Source organism: Oreochromis aureus, linkage group 4, assembly GCF_013358895.1.
Source record: "Oreochromis aureus strain Israel breed Guangdong linkage group 4, ZZ_aureus, whole genome shotgun sequence".
NCBI classification, from domain to species: Eukaryota; Metazoa; Chordata; class Actinopteri; order Cichliformes; family Cichlidae; genus Oreochromis; species Oreochromis aureus.
This window is the reverse complement of record NC_052945.1, coordinates 35,643,905-35,659,902: the sequence shown is the minus strand read 5'-3', so window position 1 is coordinate 35,659,902 and position 15,998 is coordinate 35,643,905. Positions and strand designations below refer to the sequence as shown.

General features: G+C 39.8%; 1 protein-coding gene across 1 annotated transcript in view; it reads right to left on the bottom strand.

The window, feature by feature from the left end:
• Window positions 1-1,695: 1,695 nt before the first annotated feature.
• LOC120439728 (RNA binding protein fox-1 homolog 1-like) overlaps window positions 1,696-15,998 on the bottom strand; it is a 122,182-nt gene continuing 107,879 nt past the window's right edge. The window contains exon 7 of the mRNA XM_039610648.1: window positions 1,696-1,832. Within this exon, the coding sequence (XP_039466582.1) occupies window positions 1,696-1,832 (137 nt within the window). The remainder of the gene's footprint in view (window positions 1,833-15,998) is intronic.

Below are 15,998 nucleotides of genomic sequence, written 5' to 3'. Positions count from 1 at the left end.
GACGGCTCAGCGTCTAAAAATAGCCTAGGACGAAACTGTGTAGGTTATGCAGTAACTACAGCAGATAGAGTCATAGAAGCGAAACCGCTAACATCCTCATACTCTGCACAGAGTGCAGAACTAACAGCAGTCATACGTGCATGTGAATTGCACGCAGGCCAAGATATAAATATATACACTGACAGACAGTATGTCTTTTCAGCTGTGCAACACTTTGAGATCTTCTAAAGACACTATTAGAAGTAATTACATTGCCAAAACAGTTAGCATTATGTAAATGTGCTGCACATCAGAAAGATGAATCAGAAATAATTAAAGGCAATAACTTTGCAGATCAAGCAGCAAAGTTAGCCGCACAACAAACTGTAGACACATTAATGTCTGCATCCTCTATGCAAATACCACTTGATGTACTTAAAGATGAACAAAAAGCAGCAGCAATTACAGAACAGAAGAAATGGTTAAAGTGTGGAGCGCAGCTAGAAAATGATCTTATGACTTGTGAAGGTAAACCAGTACTCCCCAAGTCCCTACACAGAACAGCAGCATTTTGGATCAGCTGAAGGCTTTTCAGGGAGTTTTTAGGACATCCTGATAATAAAGAATTACAGTAGTCCAGCCTGGAAGTAATAAATGCATGAACTAGTTTTTCAGCGTCACTCTGAGACAGGATATTTCTAATTTTAGAGATGTTGCACAAATGGAAGAAAGCAGTCTTACATATTTGTTTAATATGTGCGTTGAAGGACATGTCCTGGTCAAAATGACTCAAGGTTCCTCACAGTGTTACTGGAGGCCAAGGTAATGCCATCCAGAGTAAGAATCTGCTTAGATACCATATTTCTAAGATTTTCAGGGCCGAGTACAATAACCTCAGTTTGATCTGAATTAAGAAGCAGAAAGTTAGCGGCCATCCAGGTCTTTATGTCTTTAAGACATTCCTGCAGTTTAACTAATTGGTGTGTGTTACCTGTCTTCATGGACAGATAGAGCTGCGTGTCATCTGCATAGCAGTGAAAATTTATGCTATGTCTTCTAATGATGCTGCCTAGGGGAAGCATGTATAATGTAAATAGAATTGGTCCTAGCACCGAACCCTGTGGAGCACCATAATTGACCTTAGTGTGTGAAGAGGACTCTCCATTTACATGTACAAATTGGAGTCTATTAGATAGTTATGATACAAACCACTGCAGCACAGTACCTGTAATACCTACAGCATGTTCTAATCGCTCTAATAGGATATTATGGTCAACAGTATCGAACGCTGCACTGAGGTCTAGCAGGACAAGCACAGAGATGAGTCCACTGTCAGAGGCCACAAGAAGATCATTTGTAACCTTCACTAAAGCTGTTTCTGTGCTGTGATGAGCTCTGAAACCTGACTGAAACTCTTCAAATAAGCCATTCCTCTGCAGATGATCTGTTAGCTGTTTGACAACTACTCTTTCAAGGATGTTTGATATGAAAGGAATTTCATGAATTTCTATGAATTTGTGCTAAGATACAGGAGCATGTTTAGGAGCATGCCTCTAAGTCAAGTCCCCATGCTACGGTAGTGGTGGAGTGTCTTACTGCTATAAGGCATTCCTGGCATGCTCCACTGATTCTGAGCAGTTTGAGATTTAGTACACTGGATAAGTGAAAAGACCGAGATGGAAGGTAAAATAACAAAACTGGAAGAAGAAAAAATACTCACCCTCCACATGCTGGGACATAGGGAGCTGGTCCAGTTGCCCTGAATGTGTTGTCCACAGTCCGTCCTCGACCTCGTAGGTACGTTCCTCTGTATGCTGCTGCCGCAGTGGGCACTGGGCAGGGAAATCCTGGTACTGAAGAAAGAGAAAGGGAAAGGGAGCAATGAAAACCATGTCTGATGTCACAGAATTTCTCCTTAAGAAAGATTATTTAAGTAGTGTTTACCACTACTGTTGAGAAGCATCTTTGGCTATTATTATTAAAAGAATGTGCACTCTTACTTCTAGCTGTTGGGAAAAACCCTTGAAGAAGACAATGTAAAAAGAAAGAGAGAGCATAGAGTGTCAGCGAAATGAAGCTATTGCGTTGGTATTATTATTATTAAATGATTAATAACCTGAGGTGCTAGTGACAGTAAGCTTAAGAGCTGGGGTGAGTGAAGGCTGAAGAGATCGAAGTGCCATTTCCAACTCTAATTATATATCGGAATAGTGACTCATTGATTGAACTGATGAAAAATACAAGTGTTTTGAGGTAAAGGAGGACATGCTCACAAAGGGACAATGAGAGGTTTGAGCAGGTGATTGTTCCTGTTCATCTTTTCTCACCTTGATTTTTGAACCCAAGAGTTAGAATGATGACTCATTCCAGCACTGCTTTTCTATGCTACTCATATGGCCTAAATAAAATTAAATATCTTACTGAGTTTATTAGAACTTAAGAATACTGGCAAATACATAACCTTTGGATATTTTAATCAATAAGCCCCGTTTTAGGCACTAGACAGGCAGTAAAGATTTATCACTATTTAAAATGGTGCTGCAATACTGCTGTTTTATTTTATTTATCCCAGTGCCGTCCTATGTCACACCTTATATCTGTTTGTACTGAGTGCTTAAAGGAAGTTTGAACCAGATCAGAAGGTGTTATAAAGAAAGACACTGGTGTCTAACTAAATCTTTAGCAGATCACTTAATGCCAGGTTCTACTGCTGAAACTGAAATCCATGTAACAGCTCACCTGTGTGGCGTGCAGAAGAACACAAAACAATATTTACCTTTAGAAATGACACAGTAAATGTGTCACATGCGTAAATGTGCACAGCACCATCATTGTTAACTGTATCCCATTTAATTCCAGATATTTATTAAAATTTGCATTATATACTGTAAGATTCAGTCATCAAAGATGGTGATTTCTTTTGGTAATTTCTATAATTTGACTTAAAAGCTGACAATCTAAAGCTGCAAATTCATTGGCTCAGGTTAAAAAATATCGTGATGCCTGCATGTGTCTTGTACTGTGACTTCACCCTCTAAAAGGATAAATCCTACAAATAGATATTTAATGAAATGCCACTTAAAAACCTAGAATCAGGACTTGCATGTTATGGAATGAATAGCATATACACAGCAGGTAATATTACAGCTGGCCTTATTGCATGTGTATTTGCAGGACGTTCCCTTTCACAGCACAAAACTTTGGAGAGGTGAAATTTAAATGAATCATATATCTGTTTTCTCTTGCTCTTTCACTTCAGGGTTACCTGGAGATGAGCACCTATGGGACTGTGCAGACATGGGGAGTCCCATGGTTGTTGGTTTCCCCGATGTATAAATCCTGCCAATCCTCCTGGCACTTAACTGCGTACACTGTGTTACTCTGTTTGTGTCGGGGGACCCGATCCTTGGGGTGGACCAATTTTTGGCGCAGCGTGTTTTGGAGTTTGAAATCAACTTTTGGAGATTTACTTACCTGGATGATTGAGCATGCATCAAGAAATGGCTATTGTCATAACTGTGGTAAAAAGTTGTGCATTCTGAAAGTGCCATACCTCTGAATGTAACGGTATAACAGAGGCCTTTGGCTAAGACTAGCTTGCACACAGTGTGTGAGTATCATGTTATGTTGAATGAGGACCAAACAGCAGACTTAGCATACATGCTTATTCAAACTGAAAGCTCGCCTTGACTGGCTAGCCAGAAAACACTTTACAGGGAGTATTTTTGCAAGCATTAAATGATCAGATGAAAGATCAGTTGCTGATGAACTTACTTCTTTTAAGGATTTAGTATCCCTGGTCCTTAGAATAGACGATTGGCTAGGGAGAGCGAATTAAAAATGAACTACAAATCCCACAGGGTGCCATTTCAGGCATTTCACGCACACATTCACCAGTGTGTGAATGTGTGCGTGAATGGGTGAATGACTGGATATGTAAAGCGCTTTGGGGTCCTTAGGGACCATAAAGGCGCTGTATAAATACAGGCCATTTACCATTTACCATTTCCGGTGCTGATTGCTACTCTTCCAACTTCATCAGCAACTTCTGTTTCCAGACTCTCGCGCCCCCGTCAGAGTCACGACCCAAACCTATGGAAATTGGGCTCTCACAGCTGACTCCTGAGGAGCAGCAGAGAAGCAAAGGCCTCTGTCACACAATTAAAGGAGCTATTCACGTTGGCCCCAGTCTTGTGGCTTCAGTTGTAGGTGGCTGCATCTCTCACATGTCTCACAAATCAAGCCAGTTCACTCCAGTCAGTTAGCTTTGCTACTTGGTACTTTTGATTCTTCTCTTCCTAACATGAATTCTCTGTGTCTTCAGTTGTCTACGTCCTGGGCTCAGTATTCATCACTCACCTGTTTACTCACCTGGCCTCCCAATGCTGGCCTATTCTGCTTCATGGTTCATGTTGAACACTCACCTGCTATCACCAATTGTCAGGACTTCAGAAAGGACAAAGACTGAACATCTTAGCTTCTCACTCCGCTGCTTTGGACACTCACCTGGTTGCCTCCCCCTGGAATCTGCCAGATTCACTCCTCAGACAATATCCTCTCAGCTTACCTGTTCAAAGTCAGTGGAGTTCAAAGGCTCGCTTTTCGTTAAAGTAAATTCCGTCTCACGTCAGTGTCCACACTTGGGTCCTCCACTCACTCTCTACTCGGTCTGCCTCCCGCAGACCGTGACACACTGGAACGTTGTATAACTCACGTTAGTGTAGCCCCAGGTCTAACCTTCTCTTGTGTTTCCCTGTGATTTCCTGGCTTTGATTGACTGTTTATTGTATATAGATTCCCTGGACCCATCCTTGTTTCCCTCCCATGGATTCCAGAGCATGAGTGTTTGGCAGAGTCACGTGGTGTATCAGAAGAGGAGCGTGTGGTGTGACCAAAGTGGAGCGTGGTGTGTGGATCAACAGTTGAGTGTGGTGTCCCTCTCCCTCCTTCCCGTGGATCCTTGGAACCCCGGACTTCCCCATATTTGTATATAGCTCACTTGGTGTTTGTCAATAAATCTTCATAGCACTTTCTCCCTGAGTTCAGTCAGCCTTGACAGAATGTTCTAGTCATTATGGACTCAGATTCTGATCCAACTTGCCGAGCTCTCACAGCCCAGGAGGTGCTGCTGGCTCTTCACGAGCTAATGTTTGTGCACCTATAAGGGGAAATCGCTAATCTAAGTCAGGTGGTGGCACAGCAAACCCCACTGACAAGCTCTCCACATTCTCCTAACTTATGTGCAAATTTAACAAAAAATTAAGTTATATACAGTTATTTAGATTAACATGCAAGCAATACCTATGTGTTTTGTTTTACTATTCTCTCTGTACAATGACAGCTTATTATTATTATTATTATTACTATTGTCATTATTATCATTATTGGTCAGCTTATTGCTCTACCAGTAATAAGCTGGCTAAAGGAGGAGACAAAAGCATCAATACATAGTAAGCTCCCTGCCATGCATGGTTGGTTTCACCTGACCCAAGGTCCAGCACTCTGAGACTGTATGCTAAGTAGAAGGAAGGAGGCCACAGACTAGTGAGTGTCAGAACAACTATCCAGAACGAAACAATAGAGATTCATGAGTACATCAGGAAAATGTACTTAGATGGCCAAAACTGACCATGTGCTTCATGAATACCTCAGGCAGCAGAAACCCAAGAAAGAAAAGGAGCAAGGAGAAGAACCATCATGGAAGGACAGGGCTTGTCCATTGTTGGTGTATTGCTTGCAGTTGAAAGTGGTGGAATCCTTCACATAGATGGATTTATGTATTTAAACATCTTTTATTATATTCCCTTCTGCAACAGTACATTCCTTAACCTTTACTCTGTCTCTTGCACTCATCCAGTCTGGGAGAGTGCAGCCTGTCATCTCCTGTAGGTAACTGGCATTGGACAGGCACCTCATACAATCTCTGTAGATTATAGTAGAAGTAGAATATCAGCGGTACAAAAGAATCTCAAGGCCCTTATTAGGTATGTATTTTTTATATATATATTTTTAAATGACAGATGGGATGGTGAAAAGGATTTGTTAACATATATGTCATCATCTGAAGAATAATGAGACTGTATATTGTATCTTTGCAGGGTGTGATCACCAAAACATGTTTTTGCGACACACAAATACAAGATGCATACTTGGCATATTTGACAGGATTTCAAACTAGGTGGAAGTGCTTGATTTTGAAGCATCTGAAGAGGATAATGCTCACAATGATGTAAATTGTGAAGTATTTAGCAAAAATTTACTTTATGAAGGGGACTTCATAAAGCAATACAGTTATAGAGTATATAGTGTCTAATGTTGACATTAGAAAGTGTTCATAATATTTCAGTTAGGTGCTGTCAGGAATAGAAATATTGTCCTGCTATTAGTTGCTGCTATTTTTATAATCATCATTAACATTTCAGTATTAATAGTGAGGTTGCATTTAGATGCATTCAGATGTTCAAATATATGGTTATAGCCTTTATTACAGGTCCAAAGAAGAACCATTTTAAATGGTTCTGTTGAATCTATAATTTAAATGTTATTAATGCTTTTATGATCTCTGTGTAGAGGGCAGAGACAGGAAAATACTCTCTGTGCTAAAATGAGACAGGAAACGAAAACGCGTCTGCAGAGCATGTTTTGCAGAAGCGAAACCGAAAGCAGAAAGAGCCAAAGAGTTAGTATGCATTTATCTTTGATTTAAGCTTTTAGTAGAGGCTTTTGATCAAAACATTAATTCAGTAGAGTACACATATATAGTCTTGGTTCGACAGACACGTAACCACACGCACACTTAGTTAGAGGAATCACTGATAGGGAAAGTTCAGTTTAAGGTCAACTAAGGTTCAGAAAAGCAGATGCAAACTCTGCACGCACAGACAGACAAATAGTGAGAGGTCATGACACGCACGCAGTACACAACATGCACGCCGCCCGCACGTGGACGCACAGACACACATACACACACACACTGTTAGGGTGTAGGTGAAAGTTGACTGATGAAGCAGTAGATGCACGATGCGAGAGCTGAGCTGGCTTACAGGAAACCACCGGGAGAAGATGGAAGCCAGTGTACTTTTAATTGTGCCTTAAGTTGTCAAATAGAACATTTGTGGTTTTGAAGCTGATGTATGTGATGACGCAATGAGGGGGCGCCACTAAATATACTCTGATGCATATAAAACTGTATTTTGATGTTAGGAGGATGAGATTGTGGGGCTGTCTGCTTACAGAGTCCGCTCATTCTCCCACGCGTGTCATTTCATTAAAATCATCGTCTTTACCCTTTGGACCAGTGTGGTTACTTGCATTCCTCCTGTGTTTCCTTCCCTATATTTTTGAACCTTAACATTTGGGGGCTTCGTCCGAGGGGGAAGTGAGACAGGACGGAGAAAGGTCCGAGGCGTCAGGCGCTCAGGCATTGGTCAGTGGTCAAAGTGAGTGACAAGCCGGCATATAACAAAAAGGTAGGCACCACCTGTTGATCTTATGAACCAAAGTGTGTCAAATTGGGCTGTGTAAATTGAAAGTCTACTCACTGAAATTACTGGTAGATGTCTGCTTTGATTTTGGTGAAAAGTTGAAGGTTGAAGTAATGATAATGATAAGGAAGTATAAGTGACAGTACTGAGTAATGAGAATAAAGGAATGAAAAGAGAATTAAAGCAGTTGGACTGCGAAGTGAACTTTAGAAGGATAGGGAATTTGGTCATTGTGTGGGTTCAAGTCCCATTGGTTATGCAACCCTTAAGAACTTTCTCGGAGGTGACGCCCTGCTGGATAGAGAAATTTATCCTTCACCTAGCGATGACTAGGGATAGTTTCGGGCAACATTCGAGGAGGACTCGGGAATCTCCAAAACTGTTGAGGGTTGTCCTTAATCTTAATCCTGTTTTGGGTGTAGATTGTTGTTTCAAATTATTCTAAAATTACTTGAGGACGAGGAGTCTGGGACCCTTAAGAAGCGCATTTTCTCCTTGGTAATGCTTGCGCTAAGACAGGACGCTGATCTTAGACCTACTAGGACAGTAGGGATAGTACCGTCGACAGCGGGAGAGAACTTGGGAACCTCTGAAATTGCTAGGAGTTAGAGTCTCCTATTTGCGCTTTTTTTGGCTACGATAAATTTGGTTAGGGCATTAGCAATCGGGCCACCGTCAGGGACGGAATACTGGCTAAAATTGGTCGCAAAAAGTCAGGGACTTTTATCGGTTGGACCGTTATGGATAAATTTGTCGAAATTTGTAGGAGCGACAAGGCCTAAAAAATCTGTGCAGTTGTAATTAATAAGACGCCTGTAATATAAAATATGAGATCTATGAGTAAGATCAGTCTCTGTGTCAGTCATGCACAGCCGGAAGTGCACTGATTGTGTGTGTAAATGCAAATGAGCAGCAGTGACGCCGCAGAGAGGGTGGTTTCAGTTTTCGAGAGGACTGAGCTTTTTGCTAAATGCCTGTATATAAGAGGTTGGTTTTGCTTATTATGAGAGTGTAAATACAGTGTGAATATATTAGTGTGGATGTATAGTAAATGACTGAATTTTGATAGATGTATATTTCGTGAGCCATAAATGTTGGTGTGTTTTATTTTTCAGTTATGTGTGTGTGGGGAGAAGCTGCGAGACGATGAGAGGTTTCAGTTTTCTTTTCTTTTTCTTTTGACTTGCTCTTTCTGATCATGGAAGGCATGTCCAAAATACTCGTATGAAAGCGTATTTTGTGTGATTTTAACTGTGTGAATGCTGTCAGTATTTGATTTGAGTGACTCTGCATGATTTGTCTGAGTGAGTGGAAAATGGAAGTTTGAGAGAGAGAAGGCAGTGTGTGTGAGACGAGTCATGGCGCCTGAAAGAGGTTAGAATATTTAAAAGTGTGTGTGAGAGGAAGGTGTGTGTGACTGATGATGTCAGGGGAGCACCCAGAGAAAGAGACAGAGTTAAATTCTAAGAAGATGAAGCGGATGCATGTTTTAAGAAAAGTAATAAGGTAATAAAATTATATTAATTACAGGTTTTAGAAAAGAGACAGACTGAGAGAAATAAATACAGGAACTAACAATTACATTAATGAATTGAAAACGCACGTACACAAACTGTTACATGTGAAATTATTGTTGAAAGTTTAAGAAAGAAAGCAGTTTACACTCCTTTAATTTCCAGAACCAGTGTGTCCCCTAGATCTGATAACACCCTTGCCCAGTTGGCTCCTGTAGTAGGCGGGCATGGAAGGCTGGACAGCCCATGACGGGTAAGATCCCACCTCGAAACCCTGGGACAACCTAAGGCAAGGCGCAGTCACGATTGCTCGAACCTAAGTCCCGGAGTGACCTTGGAGTCACTGGAGGAGACGGATTTAACAGGTAAGGCCACTGGGCACAGACGAAGGGGGAAAATGTCATTAACAATGACCAGTGATGAACCAGAGAGAGAAAATACACCCTGTCAAAGGAGTTTGAAACACTGCAAAAGAAACATTTACAAGATCACAAAGATCATAAAGAAACATTTATAAAAACCACACATACAAACAGAAAATGCACTAACCTTACAGAGATAAGCTCATGAAGATTAATGAACAGATAATGATTTAAAACTTGGCTAAGAACACAAACATATGTAATTAAATCAGCCTGGTAATTTCATGAGGGTTAAAATGGTGTGAATGTTGAAGAAAATACACTTAAAACACACTTGGATAAAATAGAGTTGTTGTGGAATAACTCAAACGAAGCTGTATGACAAGGGAGTGAGTTATGGAAAAACAAAACAAAAGAGAAGTGATTACTTAGGAGTGCTCTTGCACTGATTTATCAAAGTAAGTGATTAGTATAGAAAGAAAATGAAAATAATTGAATAATGTGATAAGGTTTAAACATGTATTCCTCTTGTTAAGTTGGCTGTTGAGCTGTGGGTTTATGCAAATTAGCTGGAGTGAGTGAGTGACAAAGACACTTCCTGTGTGCGTGTGTGTCGGAGGCTTTCAGTTCAAGAGAGATCGGGGCTGATGAAGAGTATTGGGAGAAATATATAATGGTAAAGTATCAGGATATTTGATTACGGTGGTCAGGTCTGTTCAGAGGGGCAGATTTGGACAGGAAAGTTATAATTTAAGGATGATATGTGGTTGAAATTGGTTTTTATCTTGTGCTGGATGAACACATGGTAAAGTGAGGAAGGGTGACATTGTGCAAACGGTCTTTGATCTTTTGACGAGGTTTTCGTGTGTTGAACGGGTGAAATTTAAGATTGTTTCAGATTTTGAGGCTGTTGTTTTATTTCCAGAGAGGGTGTTTAATTAAGACATGGATATGTCTGAGAGGGGCCCCAAAAATTTTTTGTAGTAGTGCACTCAGGAAAAAAAACCTGTCAGGTGATTTTGTTTTGTACTTTGATGAGCTAATAATCAGCTCTCTTTTTCATTTTTGTTCTAAGCAGGCCTGGAAGACAGTGAACGGACGGCGCTGACAAAAAATTACCAAGTACGAAAAATCAGGTGGGCTTTACAGAATTATAATTGATTACAATCAGAGACTGATTGGCGGCAAGTCTCTGTCTAAAAATGGATTGTATCGATTCAATCCAGTCAAAAGTATAGAGAACTATTTTCCTAAACAGGAAAACGAAATAAAACGAATGATTGAGCTCATTTTGCTGATGTGGAGCATCTGATGACGTCGCGCGGAAGGCTGCAGATCAGCAAAAATATCATGTGAAATGCATGGGAGTGAATGTGAGTGGTTGGACCAAGGGGGAAATAAATAAAAGGTTGACAAACAGGAGAAGTGGAAGACTTAAATCTGGGGATGCTGATGTTCCTTTGGGTGAATTTCTGCTTTGTTGATTTGGGTTAGACCATGTTATTACATTATAGAATGCTAAATGCTAAAAGGGAAACATTGATGTAACTTAAGTTACCATTAACTGAGGTAACACATGATTAATAACTGTTCTGTTTAAGGTTATTTTTGTCATGACACAGACTGGATCATAGAGGAGAGTATGAAATGTAAAGTACAGGTTTTGTTTTCAGGAAATTCCAAGGATCCAGACTTTGCATGGAGCAACGATTTTGAGGAGATTTGACATGATGATAAAATTGATTTTGTTCCTTAAACACAGGTTTTCAGGGCTGGAGCAAAACACCGGAGAGGAGAATTGCTGAGCTGTTCTGAGAAATGAAATGACTAACCTTTTTTCCTTTTGATTTGTTAAGCTTGGGTGAAGCATGTTGAGTTTTTTGCCACATGAGATGTGTCAAAAAAGAGAGGGATTTAAGATTTAATTTGTTTAATGTGAAAGGGGTTTTACTAGGATTTTATAACGATTGGGGTTGTTTGATAATCTAGATATAGTAAAACTGAGGACTTGTTAAAAGAAAGGAGTAAAATGAACTGAATTCTGTTTAGAAGATAAATTGCTGGGGTTAATAAGAAGTTGTACACCAAACTTAAAGGGGAAATTGTGGGAATAAAGGATATGCTTTGGGGAAAAATAGTGAACATTTTATGAGTAGAAAATGTGGGATTTCTTTTTTATTTTTAGGGTAGAGGAGAGCTTTTTATGAGGATGTTAAGAGTGGTATGGACTCGAATGAATAATATTGGAGATTATATATGTAGAAATGATTTTTTATACACATTGCATTTTTGTGCCTTTGACGGAGTTGTGGCTCAGAGAGTCGTCTCTTGAGGGTCATAAACTTTTGGTTAACGTTATGATTAGCCAATCTACTGTGAGAATGACCTGAGTTATTGAAGGATTGCACACGCTTACAGACATATAGAGTTCATTAAGACCTGACAGTATTGATTCCAGGCAAAAGGCCTGAAATCCATTTAGCATTTAACTGAATAGGAGTTTCGTTTGTAACTAAACTGTGTGACATGAAAAATATGGAGATAACACATGCAGTTCTAAATTAGTCCTCTTATATAAAATGCAGTTACAGGATAACAAATACTTGTTGAAGGGATCAAGTTTTTGCTTTAAACCAGGTCCAAGGGGGGAAAAGCTTATGTATTTTGGTTAAAACTGATAAAATATAATGACTGATAAAATATAATTAGAATGTACCATTACAGTAAGAGTAGTAAAATGAAATAAAATGATATATTACAACAGGTTATAACACAGGAACTGTGAGTGTTAAAATGAAGTTAGTGTCAACACACAGAAGTTGTTCCTAGGGAGCTTTTAGCTATGATGAAAGTTATTTAGGAGTAATTGATTATATGCTTAAACTTAGTTGATTAAAATGGTCGTTTTTCTTTGATCCTTTTAGTAGAATAAGCCCTTATAATGATTTTATGATGATTTTGCTTGTGAGAGGTGACTTTAGATGAAAGGTAGGCCCTTGCAGCAGTGGCAGTTTTGTGCACAGGATGTTGATGATCAGATAAGGAGCAAAGAGGAAGCATATGCAGAGACGTGCTTCCTTCGATTCTCTTGAAGGCAGTGCTTGAAGAGTTTTACAAATGCTGAGTACGGTTGACTAAGATTTGAAAATAAAAGTCAAAAACCAAATATGAAATTAGGTTCATGTTTTGAGAACAATCGAGGAACAGAGTAACTTAGAGCATAGTAGGGAGAAAGTGTTTTCTATCCTTTGCAGGAGGCCCAGAAGAGAGTGGGACCCAGAAGAGGAGCAGAGACCACTTAAGCATGAAGTGTTCTCAAGTGGGAGCGGGCATTTTATAACTAAGACCACCTAGATGACATGAGGTTGTCTGATTTGTTAAGTCACAGGATGCCAAGAGAGGGTCAGAGCTAAGAACAGTGATCCTAATGTCCATGATGTCTGGGATGGACAGGGGAGCAGCTGAATGGGCCAAGGAGTGACCCAACACACAGTATGGTGACCTCTTGTGGTCAAGAGGTCAAGAGAGGGAGTGTCAGGAATAGAAATATTGTCCTGCTATTAGTTGCTGCTATTTTTATAATCATCATTAACATTTCAGTATTAATAGTGAGGTTGCATTTAGATGCATTCAGATGTTCAAATATATGGTTATAGCCTTTATTACAGGTCCAAAGAAGAACCATTTTAAATGGTTCTGTTGAATCTATAATTTAAATGTTATTAATGCTTTTATGATCTCTGTGTAGAGGGCAGAGACAGGAAAATACTCTCTGTGCTAAAATGAGACAGGAAACGAAACGCGTCTGCAGAGCATGTTTTGCAGAAGCGAAACCGAAAGCAGAAAGAGCCAAAGAGTTAGTATGCATTTATCTTTGATTTAAGCTTTTAGTAGAGGCTTTTGATCAAAACATTAATTCAGTAGAGTACACATATATAGTCTTGGTTCGGACAGACACGTAACCACACGCACACTTAGTTAGAGGAATCACTGATAGGGGAAAGTTCAGTTTAAGGTCAACTAAGGTTCAGAAAAGCAGATGCAAACTCTGCACGCACAGACAGACAAATAGTGAGAGGTCATGACACGTACGCAGTACACAACATGCACGCGCCCTCGCACGTGGACGCACAGACACACATACACACACACACTGTTAGGGTGTAGGTGAAAGTTGACTGATGAAGCAGTAGATGCACGATGCGAGAGCTGAGCTGGCTTACAGGAAACCACCGGGGAGAAGATGGAAGCCAGTGTACTTTTAATTGTGCCTTAAGTTGTCAAATAGAACATTTGTGGTTTTGAAGCTGATGTATGTGATGACGCAATGAGGGGGCGTCACTAAATATACTCTGATGCATATAAAACTGTATTTTGATGTTAGGAGGATGAGATTGTGGGGCTGTCTGCTTACAGAGTCCGCTCATTCTCCCACGCGTGTCATTTCATTAAAATCATCGTCTTTACCCTTTGGACCAGTGTGGTTACTTGCATTCCTCCTGTGTTTCCTTCCCTATATTTTTGAACCTTAACAGTGCATTGGTGATTTAGTAGATGATCCTTACTTTATAGCAAGTTCTGTACCAATATCTTCAGTGAGACATATCCTCATCATTCAAGAGATGGCAGTATTATTTAAAAAACATTTTTAAGGTTATTTAGCTTGTTAAATACATCCTTAAACCACAGGATAAGTTTCCAGTATGTTCCAATTCTTAAATCCTTGACTCAGATTTTGGGCAAAGAAAATGTTACAGACAAAATTCTGATGAAAGAACAGGACTATTTGTCATCTCCTAAAACGAATCATATTGTGATTGTACAAGATATAAGGGGAATTCTTTTTATTACAAAAAACATACAGTTACTTTGTAACCTTGGTTCTCTGAGTGAGAAACTATCTCTCCACTCCGTTACATATTCCATATGTACGCGGTAACACTTTAAGACACCCTGCGAGGAGACAGTGTAACCAAAACCCTGGGTGAGTGTCGCAAGACGCGCAAAACCAGGGGAGATCAAATGATCACCAGTTTCATGTTTGCACAGCTGTTTCATACATGAGCTGTGGGGCGTGGTTGGGCTAGCCGGAGTGTCTTAAAGAAGTATCCATACACCACAAACAAAGGGGGGGGGGGGTCATACCCCTTACTTATGGAATATGTAGTGGTGAGATAGTCTCGATATAATAGAGAACCAAAAAATTACACTTGAATTATAGATTGATGAGTCTGAGATTTGTAATCCACTGGAAACATCAAGAAAGGAGCATAAAATGATGGCTCTATACTGTTTTTTTGGCAACATTCGTCACTCATCTCGATCCACACTGAACTCTGTATACTCTGCCCTTTTGTGTAAAGCAGCTGACATCAAACCTTAATTTCAGAAAATTCTCACATATTGGATGACATTTTTGAACAGGAATTGTTCCCTTGGACCATGCTTCAGTGTTTTCATTTCTAAGAAATATTTGATATTTTTTGAACTTGCTATTTTTTGAACTTCACATTGCTATTTTGCACTTTCTGTATAAATTGTCTGACAAAACTGACTGTCCTCAGCCAGTGCCTGCAACCTTCCCTTCACAAAACAAGATTGCAGCCAACATACATTAAAATTGGGCCCTCATACGACTGCTGCCATTCATTAACAGACACAGAATACCTTTAACCCTGTCATGCATGAATTATGATGACCTCAATCAGGATTTTTTTCTTAAGTATTTTTAGTCATCTTTTCATGCCTAAAGATGAATAAAAATACTTAAGAAAGAAATCCTGATTGAGGTTGTCATAATTCATGCATGACAGGGTTAAATAACAATAATTACAATGAAACACACCATACATCTATAGTAACATTAAATGTCCAGTGGGTGGCAGGGTATGCAGTGACACATCAGTGTTCAGTGTAATGGTTTATGTGCAAGTATACCATCAACACTGACACAAATACGAGCAAACAGCCTTTGAATAACTGTCCACTGTCGTGACCACTATGATGAAAGGGTTAAATGAGCCAAAGACATTGACCTTGTTGTTGCTCCAGTCCATAATGAAAAAAAAACACATTGCCTATCTTGACTAAAAACTCTCTTAACACAGACTTCACACAACCGATTCAACAACGTGTTTCCTTTTTTGTTTGTTTTTCTTTTTCAAAAGAAAAAAATGTGTTCTGTCTGGCAGTTCTCGCAATCAGAGCTGCTAAACACAATCTGATTTTGCAAGAACAACTAAATACAGTGGTCCCTCGCTATAACGCGGTTAACCTTTCACGGCCTTGCTGTTTCGCGGGGGGGGTTTGTGTGCAATTTTGCATATAATATAGGAATTGAGTATAAATAGAAATGCACAATGCCACCAACTGATGCTCCTGTAAGAAAAAAACACATCCATGCAGGACCTGGAACACATAAATTAGAAAATACACAGATACATAAATCAAATCTTCTCGTAGTATGAGTGTGGGAGAGAGAGAATGCCTGTGTCTTTGTCACCAGTGAACTTGATAATGAGGCTGGAAAATCACAATAAAATCCCCCAGGAGCCAGTGGCACACACAGAACCAGTACAGCCACACCATCCACTGCTCCCAAGGGTATTAAAGACCTGAGACCACACATCTCAGCAACAACCACACACCCATCCCAGGAG